At 33.7% G+C, this 22,311-nt stretch overlaps 2 protein-coding genes across 2 annotated transcripts in view; one reads left to right on the top strand and one right to left on the bottom strand.

The window, feature by feature from the left end:
- The window catches only part of LOC142976731 (salivary peroxidase/catechol oxidase-like), a 159,969-nt gene extending 156,021 nt beyond the window's left edge, over window positions 1–3,948 (top strand). The window contains exon 13 of the mRNA XM_076120257.1: window positions 3,767–3,948. Coding sequence (XP_075976372.1) covers window positions 3,767–3,782 — 16 coding nt within the window. The 3' untranslated portion in view covers window positions 3,783–3,948. The remainder of the gene's footprint in view (window positions 1–3,766) is intronic.
- LOC142976732 (tachykinin-like peptides receptor 86C) overlaps window positions 1–22,311 on the bottom strand; it is an 84,129-nt gene that overhangs the window by 1,642 nt on the left and 60,176 nt on the right. Inside the window, exons 7-9 of the mRNA XM_076120258.1 lie at window positions 18,710–18,906; window positions 10,103–10,203; window positions 6,818–6,910 (exon numbers count right to left, since the gene is read on the bottom strand). Coding sequence (XP_075976373.1) covers window positions 6,864–6,910; window positions 10,103–10,203; window positions 18,710–18,906 — 345 coding nt within the window. The 3' untranslated portion in view covers window positions 6,818–6,863. The remainder of the gene's footprint in view (window positions 1–6,817; window positions 6,911–10,102; window positions 10,204–18,709; window positions 18,907–22,311) is intronic.

The raw sequence follows: 22,311 nt of genomic DNA, 5'->3' as shown, positions 1-22,311 counted from the left end.
CTAAGAGCTATTATTTCAGACAAAATACTAGAATATTCTAGGAATAAACATTAAACACGACAATAAATTGCGCATTTTCTTAAAGAACGTGACTTAATAGTTTTAGGGTCCGCAATTTACCAAAAATAAAGTATTATTTGGGTACGCTTATTCATGGATGACATTTATGCTGTAATGGGTTAAGACGTAACAGCCCGTCCTTCAAGTACACTTCTCGTACGAAGTTTTCTCAGTCAGAGCGAAGTCATTGCACGCATAATTTTGTCATTATCATAAAAAGTTGATATGAGTCATAAAATAGGCCCAATTTTTTACAGTCCCCAGGCACTTAAGCCGATTTTTACACTTCAACTCTAAACAGTACTTTCGTTATTCAATCGCTAAGTATCATTTTCATTTTAGCAAAGGAAGTGGCCATTTAAAACGCCTCACTTTATCACTCACACGGAATAAGCACCTACTGTGAATTCGACAAGGCTACTTTACGGCTTTGTGTGAATTAGGAAACGCTTTGATATTTCCTTTACATGTTACGAGAGGTTTCGCGTTACTTGCTGTTTTCACTTCGTATAAAGTTCAAGCATTTCCTATTACTGGGAATTTATCATCGTTTACATTACTTTTTTTTCATCACATCTGAGAAGCGCGTATCCTACGCGCGGTACTTTAAGTGTGGAGAATTTGACATTTAAAAATTTACTTCAATATTAGTTCCTGCGGCTTCCAGTAGAGGCGCTGATCAGATTTTTGTATAGTCGGTTATCTAGTCAAAACTAAAGATTGTAGAAAATTGCGCTAGTAAACAAAGACTCAAATGTTTGTAAGAATAAAAACGAAAAAGTTTGAGGACATGGTAAATATTTGCTGTGCATACTGAGCAAATTTGACATTTTTGTGACCTTGACCCAAAGAACGTACGTAAGAAAATTCACCCGAAATGTATTATTTACCAAGTCAATTACTTTAGTCTACAAACATTCCCAAGTGTCTGTAAAATGCAGATGAGTATCTTGTTCTTTTATGATTCCTGAGATAAGATAAAGAGGTATAACGTGATGACATCTTTTAACTATCCGCCTGAGAGTTTATTACAGGTAATTTTCTATACAACCTACTAAACGCATAAATCTTTATTCTAGCAATTAGTTAAACGTATAAAAGTTATATGAACGTAATTAGAGTACCGTTTTTTATTATTTTTAATTAGAAATTTAAAGAAAAAGTATATATCCTATGCAATCATCAATAAAGTACTTTTTTCTAAATTACTACTTATAGACATATATAAGTTTTTGGGGTACGATTTTGAGACTAAAATCAGCATTGGCTTTCATCATCGTATTTAATAGAGATACTGGTTCAACTATCAAGCTCAAATATCTTTCTATAACTATAGTGTGATACATATCTAATATTGTATATTGACACGTACACATGCAATACATTTGTTGATACACATCACTCAACAGTAGTTAAGTAGTAAATTGACTTGCAAATGTGGATTACCAACTAGCTATTTAGATTATAATCTAGCCTACATGTTGTCGCATTAACTGAATGGATACTGACACTAATGGATCAAACATACATACATACATACAAACATACATACACACATGTATTCATATCAACTCGCCTGTTTTACTGGAAATTGTTTGCAGAGTTGTATGAAATAATTTTTTTAACCACCTTTAGGATACAACAGGTGTGATATTATGTATGAAAGTACGTTTCAGCTCGTTTCGCCATTATCAATTTTAGTCCCACTATATGATAGAGGGCGAGCCTATTACCATAATTCTTCTTCAGAACCTCTTTAATAGATACATAGTTCATGTTAATATCGTAGACTCTAAAACCGATCAATCATTTGTAGTAATATTGGATTGAAAACGACGTCCAAACCTGAACGTTATGACAGAAATTGCCTACAAATGTATATTAACTAAAAAGGGACGAAGCAAATAAGTAAGCCAAGTCAAATTGAGAATCGTGATTGTAGAAAATCTTTTATATTCGAAGTATAATTCATTTTTCATCAAATAAATCCTCACTGCCAATTTGGAATGGTAAATAACGAAAGCATTATGATATTTTAATATCTGTTTGTTCAACAGATTTACGTACTGGTACTGTATTTTTAACTAACTACGTATGCATTTTCATAGCTTGATTCAAATTCATGAAAACACAGCTACATGATAATGCTACCATTCCGCTGGGGCTTGATCCGTCCATCTAAAATAATGCAATTTTACGAAAATATTTTTGTTAGATAAATATAAAGTGTGAGTGAGACCAATTTTATGAAGCTTTTTCTTCAATGTAAATTATTAGAAGGGAAATATTTAAGTGACGTATGATGTGTATTGTGTGTATGTATAATTTTGTTTACCTGTTTTTTTTATTTTATATTTTGGGTGACTATTTTGTTTCATTGTTTATTTCGTAATAAAAGTTGGATCAAAAGGTCCAAATGTAAAAATAGCGTTCGCTTTTTCAACTCAATTGAATCCAACGATGGTACTATACACAATGTGCTTACAGACATTTACGTAAATCTAAATGCAAGAGGCATTCAGATTGGTTTTCCTTGTTCAGTGTGTACACAGAAAATGAATAAATCTTCGTATACGGATGAGTTCGGAATTCTAACCTTAGGCATAAATGTAACATTGCGTTACGTAATATACATAGACTGCGGAAAATAAGGTAAAAAAATACATAATTTTCAATTTTATCTTGTTTGGAAACAAGGCCTTGAAATGAAAACTCAGGTTAAAATATTGTTATTGAGGTTTTCAGAAGTTTTTAAAATTAACCTTATTTATTTGAAGAAACTGAAATAAAATTAGCAGATTTATTAAATACTTATTTGAAACAACGCTTTAAGATAGCAACACTCGACACTTTTTGACAAGTTAAATATAATCAATTAGCAAGTAAATAAAATAAATTTCTCAAAATACCTATTATGACGAAATTAGGCGAGAAAAAAATAAAAGTCAAATTATTGCTAAGTCGTAGTATGTGTAACACAGTTTACTAATGTCAGCTACGTGCTTGTAGATCGCTACGCAAACGTACAAGAAGCTACGAAAGCTACGAAAATAGGTTACTCTGCCTTGACAAGAAACTTATCAGGTATGCTCCTTAAAATAAATAGTAGTCTACGTTATCTGTATTGTGTTCAATAATATGCTTTACAAAAGAATCCCTAAAAAAAAATGTCCTTCTGAACATGTAAAACAGAAGTAATCTGACATCCCATTAGTGTAGTACACATGTGCCTCCCTATAATTTATCAAGAGTACGCCACTTTAATGAAGAAACAGGATAAAAGAAAATATGCGTGTTATTCATAAAGCCTTATAGCGCTGCGAGTCTCGTTTAGTTTACAACGAAAACAAAAAGCTTATCTCAACCTTCTTTGTTTTATGTACTGATAATAATATGTTCATATGAAAGGGTACGATAAAAGTCTTCTTATTGAATTTTATTTCATTTAAATAGCTGTGTTCTTTTGTAAAATATAAAGTAAATAAAACATTATCTAGGGATAACATTTCTAGACTTTTTTTCGTTCGGTTTTGTAAAAATTGGCTTTGACAAAAAGGCCATCTTATTGTGGCTCTATACTTACTTCAAAGACGTGCATCTAATTGGATTTTGTTTTTCTGTTCATCTTTTTACATAAATAAATCGTTTAAATAAATCGTTTGCCCATATTTTTTTTTTATTTTTTTTATTTATTTTTTTTAAAAAGACAACTCCCGCACTAAGAATTGCTCTTGTGTCGCGGGGACTTTTACAAACATACAAACAACGGACACAAAGCACAACCAGACCCGAAACAATTATTTGTGGATCGCACAAATAATTGCTCCGTGTGGGAATCGAACCCACGACCTCCCGTTGCAGTGGTATCGGCGTGGTGACCTAAACCACTGCGCCACGGAGGCAGTCAAAATACATCTAATATTATATACAGTAGTAGTGCGATAATCTACGTATAGTCAGTACTATCGAAAATCGAGCGCTTCACATTTAGAATGGACTGTAATTATAGTTTTTACAACGCCCGCTAGAGGCTGAGTTTTTCATACATACTTTTTTTTTATAGCTAGCCGGTTGTCAATAGTCGACAGTAATAGAGAATCGAATACTGTCACGTTATTTCACCTGTAGGTTCTATCCAGTATCGAGAGTTTAGCATTTAAAATGTACTTACTGCAAAAATAGCTTCTACGGCGCACGCTAGAGGTGCTGATCAGATTTTCATACAACTGTCTTATAACTAGCCGGTTGTCAATAGTCTGTAGCGGTAGAGAATCGAATATCCGTATAACGCGATTACTCTTTGATTGCATTGCTGTTCCTTACTAGTTATCCTATTGCAAGTTTTGATTAGTAACTTGAAACAACTGTGTTTGCTATAATGATCAAAATCCATGCTTAGATTGTTACCTTGTGTACCCATTTGATACACAAATGAGGCTTAAGTTCTCGGATGGAAGTGAATGTAATAATGCACATGAATAATTAAGTTAGGTTGTAATAGGCTTTGGATTATCATTAATACATTATTATTGGGCGTTGAAAGTTTGTGTGTTATTTCTAAGTTATGTTGGATATAACTTAGTTTTTGACAGGTGCTAATGTTAGTAAGTTGATTATGACTAAGTTTCTGACGAGTACTTAACTTCTTGAGCTACAAACGATAGCTACAAAATTATTTGTGGCTTGTGTTTCTATATTACGGGAATAAAGTATATCTCCGGCTATTAACATACTTAAAAGCAAGTATTTTGTAGTTAATTTTGGTGGTTCATGTGAATTATAAATAGACTTATACCACTTAGAATTTCACTTTTCACATTTATTTAAGTGAATGTGGAAAATCAGTACAATATTTCGCATTGATTTTAAAAATGTATGCTATAAGGTGGATTTGAACGAAAAAAAAAACAATTCCTTTAAAATAAGCTAGACGTAAGTAATATGAAAATAAAGTGTTAATAACAAGGAGCTTTAGTAAAACCCTTAACAAATGTGCTTTACAAAATCAAAATTATAACAAAGCAACATAAATCTCCGAAATACATTGTCAAATTACTTCAAGCTGACGACAGAGACAGCTATTTATTAAGAGTGAGAGAGACAAATATAGGTTGTTATCAAAAGTTATTGGCTCGTGTGACAACTGCCAATATGTTTGCGGAAAGTTGATCATTAAGATAGGCGAGGCTTTTGACTGAATGAGGTCATCATTGGCTGAAAATTTTCTGCCTCCGTGGCGCAGTGGCTTAGGTCACCACGCCACTACCATTGCGTCGGGAGGTTGTGGGTTTGATTCCCACACGGAAGGAACAATTATTTGTGCTATCCACAAATAAATAATTGTTTCGAGTCTGGTTGTACTTTGTGTCCGTTTGTATGCTTGTAAAAGTGCTCGCGACACAAGAGCAATTCTAAGTGCGGGAGTTGTCTTAAAAAAAAGGAAAAAAAAAAGTTACTTTGGAGCTAAATTTTTAAATTGCCGCGTTAGCTCTAGTACAGTTAGTATATAGTATTCTTATCTATAACTCCCGGCACAGTTGCCTAGTGAGTGAAAATGTTGGAGCTTTTTAATATCCAACTTAAACGAGATTTTTTTTATTTCGTTTTCTATTTAAGGCTGTATTATGTTAACTGACTACTGCTTATGTTATCCTAAATTTCACATTTCATGACTACAGAACATACAAAGTATGAATATGATGAATACGAGAGTGAGAGCCGTAGCTCGATTCTCTATCACTATCGACAATCGACTAGCTATCTAGAAATTTTGTACGAATATCTGATCAGCGCCTCAAGCGGACATCATAGAACCTATTTTGGCAGTACATTTTAAATGTCAAACTCTCGATACTCAATGGTTCCAACTGTAGAGAATGGCGCTACCGGTTTAATGGTTTTTTACTATCTGACAGCAAATGTAAAAAAAAAACTGTCAGTGTTCTACCGGATAACCTAACCGATTCTTAATCAGTCACAAAAGAATACTTCATAATTGTAACAGATGGAAAGTGTGGCGTAATAATATTATAATGAAATCTTATGTAATCGTATCGCAAAGAATTTTCCTAAAATGTTTCTATGAAAGTGTTCACACGTGCTATGTTAATATGTTTATCATAAAACGTAATAGCAGAACTTTTGGTAATATGTGAGTTTTAACATACAAAAAATAATATTAAAGTTTCTATTATATTATTTGTTTTACTAAAATATAATATTAAAACTTCAAAACACATTTGTTCTATATTTATTAAAGCATGAAAAAGTCTAAGTTAGTTTAGGCTCACAGTTTTATAGTTGAAAGCTCTATGGAATTTTAAATAACGATTTTTAAACTTCATAAAACACAGGCTTCTCATTTTTTTTAATAAGTATAAAAACTTCACAGGCAAAAAAGTTAATACGAAAAAATAAGTATTATAAAAAGTATAAAAAAGTGTAACGTAACCTAAAGTTATAAAACTGGTGGCCATTTATGGCGTTCATAAATATTTAGGCAAAGGCACTTAGGTTTGTTATTAGATATGTAGAAATATTTATCCAAAACTGGCACAAATTGTTGAATTAAAGTAGACATCGTACAATGTAAATGTATACGCTGTCATATATTAATCACATCCTCATCAATGAAATAATAAGAGTCTGTTTTTTACTTCAAAAGTTTGTTAACTTCTTTTACACATACCTAGATAAGTTAAGCAGCAGCATATTTTTGCTCGTGACTTTATAAGTAAAATGAAAATGAGTGTCATACCATGCTGTGGCGTAGACCGCGAGACGTTGCTTCGACGCTTTGAATGTCATGCTCTGCTAAAAGACGATATGTCTCGGTAATTTCTCTGGCTCACTGAAACAAACAGACAAGATAAGTCTTCTTTGTATAAGAAGTTGCAATTTTAATGACCAGTAGCTCAATTCTCTATTACTATCGACTACCGACAACCGACCTGTCATCGAGAAATGTTGTATGAAAATCTGATCCGCGCCTCTGACGGGCGTCGTAGAAATATTTTTTGGCAGTAGGTACATTCTAAATGACAAAATTTCGATAGCTAGCCGGTTGTCGGTAGTCGATAGTGGTAGAGAACAGAGGTACAGTTTATCACGTATCTCAGTTGACAATTAATGTACGTCATATTGATGGGCACTATTCAGTACATTGCTGCTAACTAACGTAACATGTAACGTGTCACTATTCTAAAGGAGAAAACAATGTCTGTACATAGTGTACATTGTACAGTATAGTGGTTTGCAAATAGTTGTCGACTGAGATACGTGATAGCCCCCCTGATGGACATGCAAGCAAGTGCGGTGTACTCGTATCATGTAAAACTCTATGGAGACAAAAACCAGAATAAAATCGCTACGGCACGTACTAACAGGGACGATTATAGTTTTTTCAAATTACAAATTTAAGTAAACGGTTGATCTAGTCTAAAGAGTTACGTCTTATAATTTAAAGCTGACGGGATACTAATCTGAAATTAAACTCCTGTTAAATAATTATAATTTTCTAACAAATTACGCTTAGACGATCGTGTTAAATTAATTCGCGGCTGGTATTAAAACGTAAGCTCTCAACAATATCTTTTCTTTACAAACTTAGCCTAAACTAGAGTAATAAATAAAGATAAAAAGTAATTAAAATAAATCTGTTCCAACGCAACATAACAGCTCAAAACAATTTATAACTTATTCGTTTTAACTAACATTATGGTACGAATGTATTATTCACCTGTTGTTCTTTATATTTCATTTTGAATTTAACTTGGTAGCCGATTTTATGTCAAGAATAAAATGTTGGACGAATAAGTTTGTAACTTTCGGGCGCCGAAATGAGTGACATAATCAAAATTCATATCGTAAAAGACACAAAAACTGTTACGAAGATATTAAATAAAGAGATGATATCTTTTTGATATTATTGTGATTTATTTATATACATTTATTTGATAAATGAATTCTCTGCATAAAAGCTGTCTAAACAAATATTGCAGATATCATTGAAACAAAAGTGTGTATCATAATGAATCAGAAATGAAAATGTTCCCGTTGTGATTATAAAAGGGAAGAAATATCTTTTGTTTCATTGTTTCGAGTAAAATAAAAAAAAATGTAGCCCAAAGTGGTAATGTTAAGGAAACCGTGACAAGAAAAATATATACCTAGAGACATTTTAGACTAAATGAAGAAGTCTGCCTTTAGAAAAAGAAAAACGTAGGCACATTTGCGAACTGTTAAAAGTCGAGCGAGCCAAAGCTTACTTAAAAGAATAATAAAAGTAGTCTTGCGGTTTGATTGACGTAGTCTTTGTGGTCTGCAAGGAAGATAAAGAGAGCCTTTAATGCTTGCCGCCCGGAAAACCACTAGTCTTAAATAAAGACGCCTTTTTATCAGACTCAAACGAAAATGGAACAATGATTGCCAGACTGAAAAGCCAGCGTCAATTCAACCTACTATTTGTGTTTAAATAATTGATAAGTATTATGAAACAGCTTACTATACAATAGCGACTATCGTTTATCGTAATTTGCACCCAGCACGGTCGTTAACTCTTTCCGCAAGAGTTTCAGAGTACAGGGAGGGCTGGTGCGGCCCGATACCGTTCCCACCTCGCCGAACAATTTTTAAAGTTGACAGAAGCAATAAACTTTCAGCAATACATTGGTATTTGTTTCTTCCGAGTAGAAGATACGTAATCTTAGGTTATTTAAGAGACCATCATGAATAAAATGCTACTACTAGGCAAAAACCAACGTCACTGTTGTTAGTGGTAGTGCCTAGATTTCAGAGCATTGCAAAGAGGATGAACAAACCACATTCGTCATAATATGAAACGTTCAACAAAGCATTTGTGGTCACTCACTTTACGCTAAGACTTAAAACTTATAAAAAAATATTTTTAATGTGTATTCAGCAGCACGACTTCATTTTTCTAAAAATATAAGTGTTACCATTCTAAACATAAAAGATTTCGTAACCAAGTAGAGCATTTTTTGGCACTGTTTTCTTCCTAAGTATTGAGGAAATAAAACAATGTCAGAATTTCTAGGCAATAGATAAAATCTTATTTCGCGGCTGTATGATTTCTGGGTATATTTTATTTGTTGGGTTCCAAATAAATGAGATTTCCGTTTTATTTTATTGGATTAATTTAGCGGGCGATTGTCTTCTATCAGATAGATCTAGATGTAATATAAAGTATTTATATCATTAAATAAAGAAAAACTAAAGCAAACGCTAACTCGATTTTAGTTTATTACAAAACTTTTTGTTCACTGTTTTCCAGAATTATTTCATGAGCTGGAATTGTTATTATATTGCAACACAAATGCTAATAGCGTACCCATTTAATAAAGCCTGTTATCATTATAGCCGATAAAATGGACATTATATTGTGTATAGCGCAACGTTTATGTCCACAAAATAATGAATAACGTCCCAATAAAAGGAACACCAATTAATCTGTTTCCGTTACCACGGACAGCTACATTTGAATTAACTTTTTATACATGAGCCAGCGAGGGATTTACTAAATCCCTTGAGTGATAAAATCGCGGAAGCTCTCAATTTATTGGAAACACTCGTATATCATGATTCCTATTTGGAATTGAAATCGTATCACACTCCAATTATTATTGTGCTAATATTTAATTCTAACTTTGTTTATGCACGTGTTCGTCTTTTGTCTGTGCAATATGCATACTTTATTTTTAAAGCTGACCGCTGTCACTTACAGAAGGAAGTTAATTCAAAGCGAAGAACAACGCAAAATTGAAAAATAAAAATCATAAAAGAACATAAAAGCTTATGCATACAAAGCAGTTTCCGAGTTGCCAGATTATTTTGAATTCGCATTTAACTGTCTCACTGTAATTACTACATATTTACGTCATGCGTGGTCGTATGTCCTTGACGGATGGCTCGAGGAAGCGTTTAGGAAATTAATTCTCTACTCTAATAGCTTTTGATGTACCCCTATTATTAAAGAGTAGAATGCGCGAATAATTTGCCGACATAGTGGAAAGCAGCTCCTTACCAGAAAATGATTTGTTCATTTCTAATTTCTTCAAGTCGTTTGATGTCGCAGTCTTTGGTGTCCAACACCAACACAGCACCATTCGAAAGTAGATCCTAAACCTAAAACAAAGGGAATTTCATTAGTCTGAGCCAAGAACACATTTGTATGGATGCCCATTGATCTGGTTCGCATTGTTCTGAATTCAATACGCTGATTAGGCCTGGCTTTTTTGTTATTTATTCTTGGGGTAAGTAGGTATTCTAGGTCTAGTATAAAGCTAACCCTATTACGACGCGGCGATGGAATATATCCGCCATTGCACAAACAAGAGGCGATTATATGAATCGTAAGAACAATCGCTCTCATTAATCTGAATTAAACAATAAAACCGGGGTAAGATTTTATGTTTGAGCTATATCTAGTAGAAGTAGGTTCTATTTGCCATCGTGTTCTAGCTTGGTCACTGCAAACACTATATCACTGAGCTTTGCTATTGCTGTCTAGTTTCTACACATGCGTGTATAATCAGTCTTGAACGAACAAACGTGTCCGTATCGTCCGAGTTGCCCATGTAGCCTCAAATTGGACATAAACATTACACATCACAATACTCCACCCACCATTTGTCTTATTTCATGTCCGTCAAGTCCCATTCAAAAGTTGTCTGCTAGAGACCGCTGCTTCCGATAAGAGCCGTCCATTGTGAAAATTCTTTTGTTTAAATTCATCTTTCTATTTTTATTATCAAAATAATGTACCACAAAATTATTTTTCGGTAAATAAAATTAGAAAAGCGCGTTTTTCTATCTATTGAAATGCTATCTTGATTGATAAAGGACCTTTCAAAATGTTTTTAGAATATACGAAAATGATTAATAATACGAAAAAGTAATTAAAATAACATCAAAAGATGGTTGACGAATTATAGTAATAATTATTGCTCTGTGTTTAAAAACGCTGTATTATATTAAAATATATTAATATTCCATATTATCGAACAACAAAACCGACTTGACTCACTTGTTCGGCTTGTGCCGATCGGGTTCATCTACACAAAATACTCGGTTTGCCTCGGTTGGCATTAACCGGCATCGGTTAATGTCAAACTTAATTAGTAAGCCTTAGTAGTACTAGGTTTTCATAAATCGTAATATAATACTCTTTTATCAATTCATCCATCCCCACAGAGTAAATAGTTGGTTCACAACTTATTTCTTTAATAAGTTGTGGTAGCGGCACGACATCCAACTTTTAAAAACACTTAGCAAACCTTCAGCGAAGACAGTTGAGTTTATTTTTCAACGGTCAGGACTTTATTTTTATTAACTCTATATAATTTACGGTTTAGGAAATTGATTTTCTTCTAAAACATTATATCCCTGTGCGGTATTTTAAGCGCAAATTTAGCATAACGTGACTTTTTTTTTCAATTATTCAGTAGTCAAGAATTTTGGCTTTTCATTTATGTATGCAGGTACATATGCATCAAATGGTATAACTTTCTAAAATATAACAAAGCATATAAATCAATGGAAGTGGCATTCGTAGGAGTCTTTGTTAAGACTTATATTTTAAAATAACAACACATGCATTGAAAGTCATAAATCTGCTTCACATTGTTGTTATTGTGGAAGTTTTGACATAAATGATCAAATTGTCTACGGTTGTTGGTAAGAAATGGAATAATATTGGAAAAGTTTGTTTCATCTGTCGAGTATGGGCGAACTTGTCTTCCGCTTTTCAAACATCACTTACGTTTGTTTGCTAACTATCGTTTGGCTTCCTGAATCAATATGTACCTTTAAGTGTTTGTACGTCATTACAAGTTCTTTTAACGCGCTCTTTGAGTACGGTCGCTATTGAAAATGAACATATAGTACTGTCCAAACATCATATAATATCGTTTATACATTCCCTATCATTCTTACGTAACTAAAATGTATGTATATTTTTAGTTAATTCTTTACACGGCATAGTTATTTATTTTGTAAACACGGTTATAATATTGAAAATTAAAAAGAGAAATCTGTGAGTTTCTTGCCGTTTCTTCTCACGAGTAACAGCTTTCCGAAGCGGTAGATTTAAAATACTATGACGATTTCAATAAGTCGTTAACAGTTTACGAAATAAAACATATTTGACTTTGACTCTAACTATATCTAGAAGTAAAAAAAATAGTTATCTTCAATTAAACAATTAAAATTAAATAATTCTACGAGATGTCGTAAAAATCTTTCGCATCGCCGTCGATCAGAAAGGTGCACAACAAACTGGCCGCATTTTTACAAGTATTCTTTGCTATTTTCAATTTTGATACGGCCTTATTGGAAATTATTGCCAATAAATTTTACTAGATTAAACTTTTAAACTTTGTATAAATTCTAATAATGTTATCAGTATAATAATAAAGCAAGAAAAGTTTTTGCAAGAATAATTTTACGAAAAAGAAAATTGTCTGAGATACAGACATTTATTTTTACTTTTCTCATGGGTACAATTTCATATACTCCATCATACGTTTTTTCTTCAATCTGGGGGCACGGAAGTGCCCCCGCAAGTCGAGCAAAAAAAAAGCTGCACGGCCGTACCATCCTTTTCTCGGAGCAATTCGGGCTATTTTTGACACCCCTATAATTTCGTTGTGGATAAAACAAGAAGCCTGGATTTTCAGCAACTAATCAGTCATTGTATAAACACGGTATATTTAAAATTTCAGTCGATTTGAACCAGTAGTTTAAGAATGACAACTTGTTAAAGTTTATGAATTTTGTCACTCACTGATTCACTGATTCACTGACTCACTGACTCACTGACTCACCGATCATCAAAAGTCTAAGGTACTTCTAGCAGACTTAGAAGCTTAAAATTTAGAATACAAATAGGGTTTAGTGTCTTAATCATGGGAAAAATTTAATATTTTCTAATTTCGGTCCAGTTTTCTAAATACACCAACTGCAACAATAACTTTGTAATCCCATATAAATGTATAAGATTACAAGGTTACATTTGCAGTTAATGAATTATTATTACTCTAGAAAATAAAATAAATAGGTGTAAATAGGTACCTACTATATGAGGCATAACGGAAGGGGGTATAGGGTGGGTAAGGGTGTTTATCCCATGAAACTGAACCACATTCCCGTAGAAAAATATGTTGAATTATGAAAAAAATCGTCTTGCCATACAAATTGCACTTAAGTTCGCTCTACAAAAAGAAGTGAGATGCCATCAAAAACATTCTGTAAAAACCTCAAGTCTCGCCGTAAAAAGTTGTGAGATCTATATAATACCAAGTCGATTAGTCTATTTAGTCTCTACTTAAAGGACCTTCTGTCTTAAGTTATTACGTATGTTATTATCATGCCAATTTAAAAAAAATACCTTTAAAACATATAGATCGACTTGGTCATCGCAACGCAGAAAACACAAATTCGCCATTAACATTTCAGGAGCATTAACTTCTCGTCGTGCTGTGTAGTGTGATACATACTATAATAATCAAATCATGCGATGGCCAGGTCGGTCTATTTGTTTTAAAGGTATTTTTTTTTAAATTGGCATGATAATAACATACGTAATAACTTAAGACAGAAGGTCCTTTAAGTAGAGACTAAATAGACTAATCGACTTGGTATTATATAGATCTCACAACTTTTTACGGCGAGACTTGAGGTTTTTACAGAATGTTTTTGATGGCATAAATTTTAGACGAGGTATTACATTGTTATCTGTATATGAAAAGCTGAAATTGTTGTTCATTGCAACTGTAATTAATTATGAGCCTTTAAATATTACACTTGTAACACATCTGCGACGGCTCGAAATAATAATTTCAGATATTCATTTAGTTCAAAATAAATTCTTTCATGTATTTTCTATGAGTAACTTCTAAATTTGTACAAAATATGAATTTAGGCGATCAATTTTTGCAGTCAAGGACAATCTTATGACTTATGATCGTACCTCCAAGCAGCGCGCCGCCGCCGCTAGCATTGTTAATATTATGTATGTACTATCGAACAAACTGAATCATGACCCACCATGTGCTCATTTTCTAAAACACGTCTATATACGCGTAGGTCGAAATTGGCTTGCACCTACGTTTCCTTGGTAATGAATTTGTTATCTGTCATTATTGCGACAAATCTTTGTGCGCCAATACAATAATGCTTTGCTACCGTTTTCAACAGGCTCCGTGGCGTAGTGGGTTGATGTTACGACTGCGACGCGTCAGGAGTGGGTTCGATACCCACTCGGGACATGGTTTATTCGGCCCTTATAGGAAATAATGTTACTATAAAAATTAAAATAATATAGGGTAACCAGCATAGTTATTACCCGGTTAAGGAATTGATACACAATTTTGGTCAATAGTATCTTTATTTAGTAAAACATTGACTTAAACTCTATTATATTATATCGCAACTTAAATATTCTTTCTAAAAGAACATCAGTCATTTATTTCAATAACTTTATACTAATTCAATATAAAACACTTAAAAACAAGAAATACTAGCGAATACTGTTAATTCAAATGTCTTATCCTTAACAACAATTGCAACAAACTTACCTACTTTTTCTTTTCGACAAAACCCACCTCACCTGTCGCACAAACGTCGGACATGAGTTCTATAAATTAAAATGTTACCAATATTCTGAAAGTGACATATATCGCAATTAATTTAAGCTGGTAACTTTAGAAATTAAAATAAACGTATTATTCCTTAACATTGGCAATCACTGTATGATGGGCAATGACTAGAGTGGTTACCCTAATCGTTTCACAGATTTCTAAATGACGTGCTATTTGATATTTGACACAAATAGGTTTTTTTCACAGTGAAAAGAGTTTAGACTATTTACATTCTAGATTCAAATTAAGAGTGATTTATCGAAAATGTATCTACGTACTGAAATAACAAAGGTTAAAGTTGTCTGTAGTCGTAATACATCATAACACAGTCGTATGCATGTTTAAAATGTCCTAAGTGCAACTTCGACGATAGAGACGAAATTCTTACTGTTTTGACGGTGTCAAGCGAATTATCGGCAAAATGGGTCATGATTCAGTTGGTTCGATAGTACTTGGCAATTAGGTAGGTATCGCATTAAATAAAAAGCCAATATTTTACTGAAAAGAAGGTATACACATACTATATTATTATTTTAGACATTCGTTTCTACAGGTTGTTAAAGGAAACAATGTAATTGACTACATTTAGTTGGAAACCAAAAATTTACTTGAATACATTCTGGTTATTCTGTAATTGGATGTTTCCCTTTTATCTAGATTTCCACTGGTCAGTATCAAGGCTGCCTGGATTAAGGTAATTACTATTTACTATATCGAAAGGCTGGCATTTCCAAGTAAAACTAATGAGAGGAGGGCAGCAATTTCAAGGAATATTTTTTAGGTCCGAAACAACTAAAAGAGAGGTTTACATTATTTTTGTTTTACGTAATGGACTTGTATATTTATTTAATAAATAGAACAAAGAAACAGTTAGTTATCAAAAGTCTTATCTTGACACATTGAGTTGAGTTTTATGCAGTATCAAAATATTAATTAGAAAAATATAATATTTTGGAAATTATATTTTATTTTGACTTTTAATATTTGAAACTGAAATTCCATCCACTTTGTGACTTCTTATATTTTTTTTTCGTTTTTTATCTTCAAAAGCAAAGAAACCTATAAAAATTCATGCGTCAAACAAATGCACAAACTTTAACAATTATACTACAAGTGACAAATAAATAATTTCTCAAGGACTTATTAAGTACTAGACAAGACAAACACTTAACTACGCAACAATATTTAGGTTTATTTATTCCATTTCGTGTTAGACGAAACTTAGTCGTGCCTAAACTAAGACAAACAACTAAGTATTAGGTTTCTACCAAAGTAGTGGACAAATAAAGACAATATTGTTAAACTAATGAGATAAGTTCTCGTCGGATTGTTGTTTGACTGTTTGAGAATGTTCACTTTAGTTAATCACACACTTATTTATGTAGCTCTTTTTTGTGTGTGTATCATGATTTATTCAAAACTACGCGATAATCAGGCGGATATGCACTTAAATTGACTTCATGTTTTGGCACAGGTCACTCTAGCTATGGTAATGATATAAAGATAAATTATATAAATCAGCCACAGCTATAAGCAGCACAGTTGGCTTCAGAAAACTACAAATTGAACTACAATAAAAAATCTTTGTAGAAGTGACTGTGGAATTTAGTTACGATAGTAATAAATTGTAGAATATTAAATCGCAAAATTGAGACCAGACTAGATACTAAATTAAACTAATAACGAAACCTACAGAATATCAGTAACGAAGTCAATTTACATAATACACGTAATGATCATCCAACCTCAAAACACCCACGTCCTCAACGTAAACAAATCAGTCAAAACAACGCGAAACTGACGTAATTAATTACTAACTAACGGCAATTTATTAAGCAACATTCAACAGATATTCCGAAACAATTGGACCAAATTGTAGATGACAACAAAGGAAAAATGGCTACGACATGAGAATGCCGTCCTTTCTATCCTTCGTCACAATAAGTATTATACACGCACAAATGTTTTATCGTGTAACCGGTCTCTTATAAGCATTTGTCATGTAGTGACCCTTTCAAACGTAATGGGGGCAAAAACGAGAGGCCAGCGTCAATGAGTGACCATGCGTCTTGAATTTCTAAGCTCGGTTTGAGAGTAAACATTGTGTCCCGTGGGTGTTGTGGTTAAACACTAACCCTTGTTTATGTTTGACGTACTTTGAAGCATTATAGAAATGAGTTGGTGTATAAATAAACTAAAATATTAGTAAGCAACTAAAGTAAAACAAAATAGCAAAGACATTAATCACAGGTTTAATAATTTCAGCCAACTATTCTCTTGGCTCTTGAGTAAGGAATGCGTAAAGCAAATACATTAATCACAGAAGGTAGCTTACCTTCTAGATATAAAGTTTTAAGAAAGTATTTCTCTCAACATTTAAAATAAAATCGATATCCAAAGTAAGTCACGTAAGGACCGAAATTGTTCCCATTAGACACGCTTAGTTTCTCCCGTCTCTAAGTCACTTCAAGGTAGACTTAATAAAATTCCTACATCCAGACTACTGAATTTTAATAAAGCGCCATCTCCGGCGGCCTTATCGTGCCGTTAGCCGTTCATGCATAGAAAACTAGCGTGTGTGCGTATTCCAAGCAATTTGAAAACACATAATACCTACCTGTACACCTAGTTGGTAATATTACTACTACTGTACCATGGCCTCGAGTACGATTCAATTAACATACAATTTTCATGACAATAGGTTATTTCACGTTTATATTTTTCCGAGGAACTCTAAAATTTACGATAACTACAAATTAGAAAGCCGGAAAACGTAATGTAAACTGTTTTTATAGGGAAAATGTTTGTTGAAAGCTTTTAGTGGTACAAGAGTCGAATTGTTTATAAAGGGGCTACCGTACTTTAGTATGATTCCCATATTGTAAGAGGGTTGAATCGAATATTCGTTGTTAGAAAAAAACATGGGATCAATACATTGTTACATCGCGTAAATCGGACAACTGTACAGTTTAACAAACTAACTCCTATTTACTTTCGAATTTACCAAAAATACCGTTGAGTGATTATAGTCACATATAACTGAAAAACATAGATTACTCACGACAGAGTTACTCGCCTGTCGTCTGCATGCATTAAGTTAATTTATTCCACAGTATGTACGCTCGTGGCCTTGACAAATTCGCGGAAGATCGTTCAGTAATCCCATAATGATTAACGAGTTTACTTCCTATCTTTTGTTTCCACCCTGTGGTTCGGTACTTCGGTCCATACATTAACTTTGAGCCACATGATACATTTTATAGGAGGACGTTGGAAGCCAATGACGCACGAAGGGAAACAATCAGTGCGTCACTGGCTAAACAGTCAAACAAAGGTAATTGCCAGTGACACTTTATGTTTCAGTGCCACTGTACCTACGTAAGGTAATTTCGATGTCGATTCTTTCTGGAAGACTGTGGGCGTAAAGTTGAAAAGTATTTTTAATATGAATAAGTTTTGAAGCTATTCTGCTAATTAGAATCCGTTTAATTAAATAAGCTGGTGTAAATTAATAGATGTTCGTCAAAAAGGTACACACTATACAATAATTTTGATCTTTTAATTTGGATAGAGACGTATTTGAATTCGCCGAAATTCACTTAGAGACCAACTAGAAAGTGAAGGCTGGAGTAGCTCTAAGAAAATAATCACACCTAATTCTCTCTTTTATTTCTTCATTCTCATTTCTGTAATAATAATTTGTTAAACATTTATCTGTCTAAAAGATCAAAGTAGTAATTTTGAAATGTTATTTCTATAATTGTATTGACTTCTAATGCAATCAAGTATGCCTTTTTATTTTATTTTTTTACGGGGCTTATGCATTAATCATACACCTGCACCCTGGGTTATGTGGGACTCTCCCGCCTTAAGGGCGGGCATACCCACTAAACCGCCACGTGTGCCCTCACGACCGCTTGACGGCGTGCGGCGGGATAGCTGCCGAAGTATGCGTAACTAAGTTATAACTTACAAAATAAACTAATACTTACTTATTACTCATCCAATAATAAATTAATGGATTGAACATGGAGTTGGCCATCGCCAGCCAGTAGAAGAAGAGATATATGTGCTGGGCGAAGGAGGCCGACGCCAGCGACTGATAGTGGTATGACAGCACAAAGTACGCGTGGTACGGCAACCAGCAGAGAGCGAACACCATCACCACTAGGACGAACATCCGCACCACCTAGGAAAATAAATAATATCATTGGACAACTTACACACGGTTATGACTTTAAAACTCTCGCGTTGCATGTTTAATGTATAATAGAATACGGGAATTAACGCGAACACGCATTATACTTTAAAATGCCTAACGTTTCGGTTTGCCTAAGGTTGCACTCGCCGTGGTCGCAGGCTGACTCACACGTTAGGCATTTTAAGGTAAAATGCGTGTTCGCGTTAATTCCCGTATTCTATTATACATTACACACGGTTGTCTGATTATAAACTAAGCAGAGCTTGTAAGTACTAAATAAACAACTGATAAACATATTTATATACTTCTAAATACTTACTTATATGGATAAATTAATAACCAGACTCAGTACAGATTCGTGCCCGTCTCACAAATATTCGTCTCGACTGGGATTTGAACCCACCACACGCGGCTCAACGGTTTATGCGGCGAGGTGACCACGTTAACCGCTGCGCCAAACATGTAGTTAAAAATATTAGGTATACTCGTAACAATCATTCTTTCCTGGCCTCTATTTACCACAGAAGGCGTGATTTTATGTATGCACTTGTGTATGTTTTGTTTTGAACAGTATATCTATATTCCAGGAACAATTTCGATGTTTTTGATACCTACTTCAAACCAACATTATTGGTTTTAAATTGGGATAGCACGTAGGATCGCATATGCGTCATCAATTTACGTTGTTGTAAAATAAAATTTATCTGGATAAGAACATCGGTTGATCCATTTCTGTAGTTTTTTTGTTAAGTCTGGTGAGTAATTCAGAAAGCGTCGGCAAATAGTACATATAATGTACATATCATCAATGTCAATGATTCTATCCATTAGCAAAGTATGACTGCCCCAAGCCTTTCAAATAAACTTTTGCCTAACCCTTTTAAAAATAAGTGAACGCTATATAAAATTATAAAGTTTTTTTTTATTTTATTTCTAGTTAAACGAACTACGAAACTAATATTTTAATTGGCTGCACTAAGTTTTTAATGAATTACATCTCTATTGAAATGTAGATAATAAAGAACTTCAGGTATCTCAAGGTAAATCATTGTTAACTGCAGATGACGAAGCGATAGACGGTTTAATTTAAAATTAACGAACCTTCAACATAAACGTCAATGTTCGTTGGATTAGGGTGAGTTTACAATTTGATTATTCTACCAACGACGGGGCACGTTCCGAAATTAATATTCATAAAATAGACTATTCATTTTGAGAAAATCGCGTATTGCTAAATTCAAAGCGTTTTAAAGTAATTTCCTAGTGAAATTTTGGTGGACTTTCGAACACGCCGTAGAGCATTTTTAGATCATCATTAAGTAAGGCAGCGAAACGATCTCCGTCTCCCCGGAGTATGAACAATAGTGCAACTACCATTGGATCTTAGTATCTCGTACTTTCTCACCACATTCTCAAAGTTCTATCACGTAGGTATCCAGTTCAGGCGAGTTGTTTGGTGAAAATTCACGGAGAGAATAGCACGCTTTTGCTTTTCATTCGGAAATCCAGTGGATTCCAACTTTTAAAATGGTTTATTGTATATTTTTATCCAAGAAACGAATAAATATGGGTGTTTGTTCGGGTTTGGAACTGCAGAACAAAGTATCGTCAAAAGTTAAAAGAAACCACTGACTGTATCGATCTCAATTGAAGAGGTTTCTACTAACCTTCGATCGAGAATAAAGCTTAAATTCTTACTAAAAACTGGAACGATGTTGAAATATTCTCCCTATTTCGTGTCGTTAAATTTTCATGTCACTCTCGTTAACAACGTAAAAATGAATCGGAATTTCATTGGCGATATTGCGCATTACAAAGGCACGTGTGGTAAAAAATCTCGTTATTAACCCATCGCATGATGACAAGCTAATTGAGTTTTATCACTCCGAGGGCTCATTATTAGCTATGCGAAACGTGCTATGTAAAATAAAAACAATTCCATTTTAGAAGCGTACCTATTCATAACTGTTTTTGTTTCATAGCCAATGAAAATTTCAACCTGTGTCCGTTACACGAGGTTCACTGCTAACAAAATAAAAACGTTCTATAAAATCTGTGTTGGCGTGCGTTTAACGCGTGACAAAATCTATTCCACTGTTCAGTTGGGGTTTTATTTGTTTTGCTTGTTCGTCTATGAATAGCGAACGGAAATAGGACGCAAGTTCCGTTCATTAGTTGCCGTGCCACCCATACCCAACCCGCAGAGGAAATGAGAGGACCTTTTCAGAGGTTTGATATTCAAAAGACCCATGTTCTAAACTGTTTATGCAAATATTAGGTTGCACGTATGATGTTTTCAATTAACTAAAAATAAAAGGTAAACTAAATATAGGAAGCTTTTATCGAGAATTTGAATGAATGTGTTTATTAGAATACTGGTGCCGGAAATTAAAGTTTGTAATGAAAGCAGGCTGAAATAGGTTTATTATGTAACTGTTATTTTATAATTACGCGTATACAGACTGAGATCAAACTATCAAGCCTAAAGCTACATACAAAATATTCAAGGTTTTGTTTTCCAAATGTGCAAAATATGATAAAAGGATTTGAACAAAACGTTTGTAGCAGAACCAAGTACCTGCCAATCAATTTTCCATATGAGCTATGCTAGTAAAACTTCAAATAGGTTTTCGTGTATTGTTATGAAATATCGTTAGTTGGCAGAAATTCATATCGCAATTCGTAAAGTACTTGACTCCTAAACTTCCGATTGAATTAGTTTCTATGTTACATTTTTGTTAGAATTTTTGCAGGAGTACCTAAATCAAGGACCAAAGGTTTTTTCATTGTGTGTTTATTTTGTTAACCTTTGTATCTTCGTTATCTAAGACGACGGAAGATCTAGCCTAGATTATACCGTCGCGTGTTTATATTCAAGGCCGGCCTTTTTACGAACTATTTAGTGTCTAACAGTTCCTGCATACTAAACCCCTTCATAAAGACTATCATGAAATTTTACTACCAATAAAATACACCAATATGATCCAGGGAATACATTATTCATATCCCGGATTACCAACTATCGTAGTCGTCCAAAAGTGTATTAAAACCATCAATCATAATGAAGTTTAAATAGCTAGCTGAGTGAGACTTATGCGACGCCATTCGTTACTGTCTCACCATCGATTAATATTTCCCATGACATATTAGTATACCAAATTGGAAGTGTTAGCAAAGCATTCATTTTAAATACAGATAACGAATCACCTTGAAAGTTGTTACGAAGCTTATGAACACAAGACCTTAGTGTTAAAAGAAAGCCTTGTTACTTTACTTTATAAAAAATGCGGATGGTCTGCGGTTATTCTGACAATGCAAACATTCTGCTGCCGGCGACAGACCGCATACGACAGCGGTTGACAGCAACGGCTGCTCCACGTCGTAATGGGACAC

Source organism: Anticarsia gemmatalis, chromosome 11 (genome assembly GCF_050436995.1).
Source record: "Anticarsia gemmatalis isolate Benzon Research Colony breed Stoneville strain chromosome 11, ilAntGemm2 primary, whole genome shotgun sequence".
Lineage (NCBI taxonomy): Eukaryota > Metazoa > Arthropoda > Insecta > Lepidoptera > Erebidae > Anticarsia > Anticarsia gemmatalis.
The sequence above is the reverse complement of the archived record's forward strand: the minus strand, read 5'-3'. Positions and strand labels throughout refer to the sequence as shown.